Genomic DNA, 5402 nt, shown 5'->3' with positions numbered 1-5402 from the left:
AACAGAATCCCTCTTTCTCTCTCTGACCTTTTCCTGTCCTTTTTCACCTATCCAAGGCAGGACTAATCTGATTATGGGGCAGAAGACCCTCATTCCAGAGGGGGTCCTACCCAATATCCTAAAGGAAGAATGGTAAACACAGAGGCCAAGACTGAACAGACAGGCCTTGCTGCATTTAAACCATGCACTTTTTCCAATCACATTTCTGTGTGGTTGTCAATCATGCCTATGTAATGAAGCCTCCATAAAAACTCAAAAGGGTAGGGTTCAGAGAGCTTCTGGATAGCTGAGCATGTGGGGGCTCCTTGATGACTGTGCACAAGGGGGGCATGGAAGCTCTGTGCCCCTTGCACCATACCTCACCCTATGCATCTCTTCTTCTGTATCGTATATAATGCCCTTTATAATAACTGGGTAAGCGTAAGTGTTTTCCTGAGTTCCATTCCAACAAATTAACCAAACTCCAAAAAGGAGTCATGGGAACGCCAAATTGAAGCTTGTTGATCAGAAGTTCTGGAGGCCTACACATGTGACTGGTAGCTGAAGGTGGGGACTGGATGCCTAACCTGGGGAATCTGACACTATACCCAGGTAGATGGTGTCAGAATTGATTTGAAGGACACACAGCTGGTATCTGCTGCTTGGTGTGTGTGAAAAACAAAAACAAAAACACTTTTGGTCACAGAAGTCTTCTTTAGTGTTGATTGTTGTTGCAGTGTGAGAGCAGAGGACAAAAACGGTTTGACAGATTGCTGAAAACAGTACCTGAATATAAAAAGCAGCCTAATTATCTTTCTAATATCACTTCCCTCATGTCATCCCCATTCTTACAGATTTCAGTCAAAATTTCCCGTCATATCAAATAATAAACGGATAACTAGCTATTACTCCTCCCCAAAGGGCTCAATCCTTTCTATCTGTTCCTATTTTTCAATAATTCTTAATATACATATAATGTATAAATTAGTACATTTTATAATTCTTACCATTACAATTACTTTTATTCCTCTTTCTACTTTTATTACATTACTTTCTTCTAGAAATTATTATTTTTTTTATTGTGGCCAGTTAATTTCAGGCTGAGATCAACTCATTCTTGTACTTTTAAAGTATTTCTGACTGCACTGAATTTAAAACAAATCTTTCAATGTTGCACACATTTAAATATTAATATATTCTTCTTTTCTAAATATTACTTTGTGTAAATCCTCCCAACTAAAAGGTATGACTCATAAGAGGAGAAAAATAAATGAGGTAAGCTGCTGTAGGTAACTTCCTTATACCAAATTGAGTCTGTTTTCATGCAATTCTATGTTAAAACTATTTTTGAAAAGGAAAGGCAGATGGTTTCTGAGATAATTTCATGATGTGCTAATTCTGGATTGAGTCAGAAAGAAGCTAAAGTCAGATCCTTTATAGAAAATTAACTCTTGAGGTGTACTTAGCTTATGATAAAATACACAGATTTTAAGGGTGCAGCTTGATGAGCTTTTATTTGAAATCACCATTGCAATCAAGATATTTGACTGATACTTTACCTTTTTCCAGAAAGGTCCTTTTATGCCCCATTCCCCTGCTCACACATCTAGAAACTAATAATTACATTTCTATTTCCATAGATTAATATGAAGTATCCTAGAACTTCATACAAATTAAAACATAAACTACTCCATTTGGTCTGGCTTCTTTGTCTCATAATTTCTTTGAAATTCAACCATGATCTTCCATGTTTCAGAAGTTTGTTCATGTTATAACAGAGGAGTATTTCAATGAATGAATATATCAGTTTGTTTATCCATTCACCTATCAAGGACTGGTTCTTGGTTTCCAGATTGTAGAATACATTTATGAATAATACTGCCATGAACATTCATAGACAAGACTATGTGGTAAGTTCCTAGGACTGAAATTGCTGGATCAAAGCGTAGGTATATGTTTAACTTGATAAGAAATTATAGTTACACACCCTAATTTTTCTCATGACATTTTACTCTCCAGTTCATCCATTACCCTCAGCTCCATTTGATTTCTATAACCTCTAAGTCTATCCTCAAAATTCTTTTAAGAAGTTTCTACTTTCCTTATCATTGTATATGCTTCCCTCTTTTAATTACATGTTGAGTCCTTCCCTCATTTAGGCTTGAGAAAAATGTCCTTAAGTGTCGTAAACTTGCATCAAACCCACTTACTCATCAAACCCCACTTATGACTTCCCTTAGAGGACAAGGGACATTTCAGCTCAGTTATACACTGCTTTTCTCAATTCCTGCCATTTTTTTCTCTTCCTTTGCCCCCTGGCCTACGTCTCCAGCTCACTGAAAACAGCCTCCCCTGATGAGCACACCATTGTTATGTAATAGCCTAACTCTTACCCCTTGCCTATCAGGGGGTGCCAAGCCTGCAGACTCACTCTGCCTTCCTCATAACTGCCCTGAGGAGAAGGCTGAAGACTGAGGAATCCTCTTTCTGCCTCCCATTTGACTGCATTTTCTTTGGTCAAAGGCTTCCTTATTCATGGGACCTGCCTGGGTCCAGGACCCCTTGACAGGTGCTCTCTGGCTGCCTGTCCTCTGGGCACTCTTGTCCCAGGTCTATTGTTTTCATGACCCACCAGGATGGCGCTTCACTTCCTCAGAAATTGTGATCCCCAGGAAAGTGCCCCACAAGAGGGGTGGAGTTGAGATGCCAGACCAGCTCTCTTACAGCATGCGTTTCCGGGGCCAAAGACACGTGATTCACATGAAGCTCAAGAAGAACATGATGCCCAGACATTTACCTGTTTTTACTGATAATGACCAAGGGGCCATGCAGGAGAACTACCCTTTTGTCCCACGAGACTGTTACTATGACTGCTACCTGGAAGGGGTTCCTGGGTCTGTGGCCACATTGGACACCTGCCGTGGAGGTCTGCATGGCATGCTGCAGGTGGATGACTTGACGTACGAAATCAAACCCCTGGAGGCTTCTTCCAAATTTGAGCATGTAGTATCTCTGCTTGTGTCAGAAGAAAGACCAGGAGAGGCTAGTAGATGTAAGACTGAAGGGGAAGAGATAGATCAAGAATCTGAAAAGGTAAAACTGGCTGAAACTCCCAGAGCAGGCCACGTTTATTTGTGGAGGCATCATAGAAAAAACTTGAAAATTCACTACACGGTTACTCGTGGATTATTCATGCGGAACCCTAATGTGTCACACATAATAGAGAATGTAGTGATTATTAACAGCATCATACATACCATTTTCAAACCAGTTTATTTAAATGTCTATATACGTGTTTTGTGCATATGGAATCAAAAGGATGCAGTACTATTTTCTGCTAGCAGGCCGGGCCACGTTGCTGTAGAACTGTTTGGTGTGTGGAAATATCACAATTTGTATTCAGAAATTTCACATGATACCTCAGTTGTTTTTACATCAAATCGACTTGGAAACAGTGAGTGTTATGCCAGCTTTGACGGAATATGCAACCCCAACTGGGGAGCAATGTTTGTGTATATAATGAGGTATCACCTATTTAGGGGGGCATGTGTTACAGCACATGCACTAGGTCATAACATGGGCTTGACACATGATTCTGTTGGTTGTTATTGTTTTCGACGAACCAACTGTCTCATGGCTCCTGTTCCTGATCTTAATGATATGATGAGCAATTGTTCTTATGAGATAATTCAATGCAAGTTTAATCAATGGGATCCTTGTTTGAGTGCTCCAAATGTTCCATACACTAATTTTCCGTACGTAGCTCCTCATTTTGGAGACAAGATCAAAAATCAGAGGGAAGAATGTGACTGTGGCTCCCTTAAAGATTGTGCCAGTGATAGATGTTGTGAGACCTCTTGTACCCTTTCTCTTGGCAGTGTTTGCAATACAGGACTTTGCTGCCATAAGTGTAAATATGCTGCCCCTGGAGTGGTTTGCAGAGACTTGGGTGGTATATGTGATCTACCGGAATACTGTGATGGGAAAAAGGAAGAGTGTCCAAATGACGTCTACATCCAGGATAGAACCCCATGTTCAGCAGTATCTGTTTGTATAAGAGGAAACTGCAGTGACTGTGATATGCAGTGTCAAGCCCTTTTTGGCTACCAAGTGAAAGACGGTTCCCCAGCGTGCTATCAAAAATTGAATAGGATTGGTAACCGATTTGGAAACTGTGGGGTTATTCTACAGCGAGGGGGAAGTAGACCTTTTCCATGTGAAGAAGATGATGTTTTTTGTGGAATGTTGCACTGTAGCAGTGTCAGCCACATTCCCAGTGGAGGTGAGCACACTACATTTTGTAATATATTAGTACACGACATAAAAGAAGAAAAATGCTTTGGCTATGAAGCACACCAGGGGACAGACTTGCCAGAAATGGGGCTGGTAGTGGATGGTGCAACCTGTGGCCCAGGGAGCTACTGTCTTAAACGCAATTGTACTTTTTATCAAGACCTGCATTTTGAGTGTGATCTTAAAACATGCAATTACAAAGGAGTATGTAACAACAAAAAACATTGTCATTGTCTGCATGAGTGGCAACCACCAACATGTGAACTGAGAGGAAAAGGAGGTAGTATAGATAGTGGCCCTCCACCTGACAAACAATATCGTATTGCAGGCAGCATACTTGTAAATACAAACCGAGCACCAGTTTTAATATGTATTCATTACATCCTTTTTGTGGTTTTGCTTCTCTTTGGTGGCTTTTCACAAGCAATACAATGTTAGGGAAGAGAAAGGGAAAGAGCCCACACAATGGAGTAAATTACATTGACACTTATTGGGAGATATAATCAATAGTCACTCTGACAATTACATCATCTTTTAGCAATTCTGATGTCATCTTGAAATAAAATCACTTGGCAATTTAAAAAGGTCTGTGTGTTTAAATTTACTTAACATTTCATGTCTGGTCATATTCTCAATACTTCTATAGATGATGGCAGAAACTCCTAGATTCACTAACAAGAGGACTTGTACTCATGTAAGATTTGGGGTCTAATGTTTTCTAGATACCCCTGTGGCAAATCCTGTTTGCACTAATGTACATTTGCTTTGCTTTAACACTCTTAAGGTCTTTTTCTTTTTCTTATTTTTTGAGACAGGGTCTCACTCTGGCGCCCAGGCTGCCAGGCTGGAATGCAGTGGTGCAATCTTGGCTCACTGCAACCTCTGCCTCCTGAGTTCAAGCAATTCTCCTGCTTCAATCTCCTGACTAGCTGGGATTACAGGCACACACCACCATGCCTGACTAATTTTTGTATTTTTAGGAGAGAGAGGGTTTCACCATGTTGGCCAGACTGGTCTCAAACTCCTGGCCTCAAGTGATTCCCCTGCCTGGGCCTCCCAAAGTGCTGGGATTACAGGCGTTAGCCACCGCACCCAGCCTTAAGGTCTTTTTCTGATTGGTTACATTTGAG

General features: G+C 40.7%; 1 protein-coding gene across 1 annotated transcript; it reads left to right on the top strand.

Moving 5' to 3' along the window:
• Nucleotides 1-1658: 1658 nt before the first annotated feature.
• Nucleotides 1659-4866, top strand: LOC100988948 (disintegrin and metalloproteinase domain-containing protein 20-like). The gene is given in 1 exon segment (XM_034937735.3): nucleotides 1659-4866. A coding segment is annotated over 1 exon segment (2232 nt). The 5' UTR covers nucleotides 1659-2514; the 3' UTR covers nucleotides 4747-4866.
• Nucleotides 4867-5402: the final 536 nt, after the last annotated feature.

This window comes from Pan paniscus, chromosome 15, assembly GCF_029289425.2.
Source record: "Pan paniscus chromosome 15, NHGRI_mPanPan1-v2.0_pri, whole genome shotgun sequence".
Lineage (NCBI taxonomy): Eukaryota > Metazoa > Chordata > Mammalia > Primates > Hominidae > Pan > Pan paniscus.
Note: the sequence above shows the minus strand (reverse complement) of the source record. Positions and strands in the feature narration are given on the sequence as shown.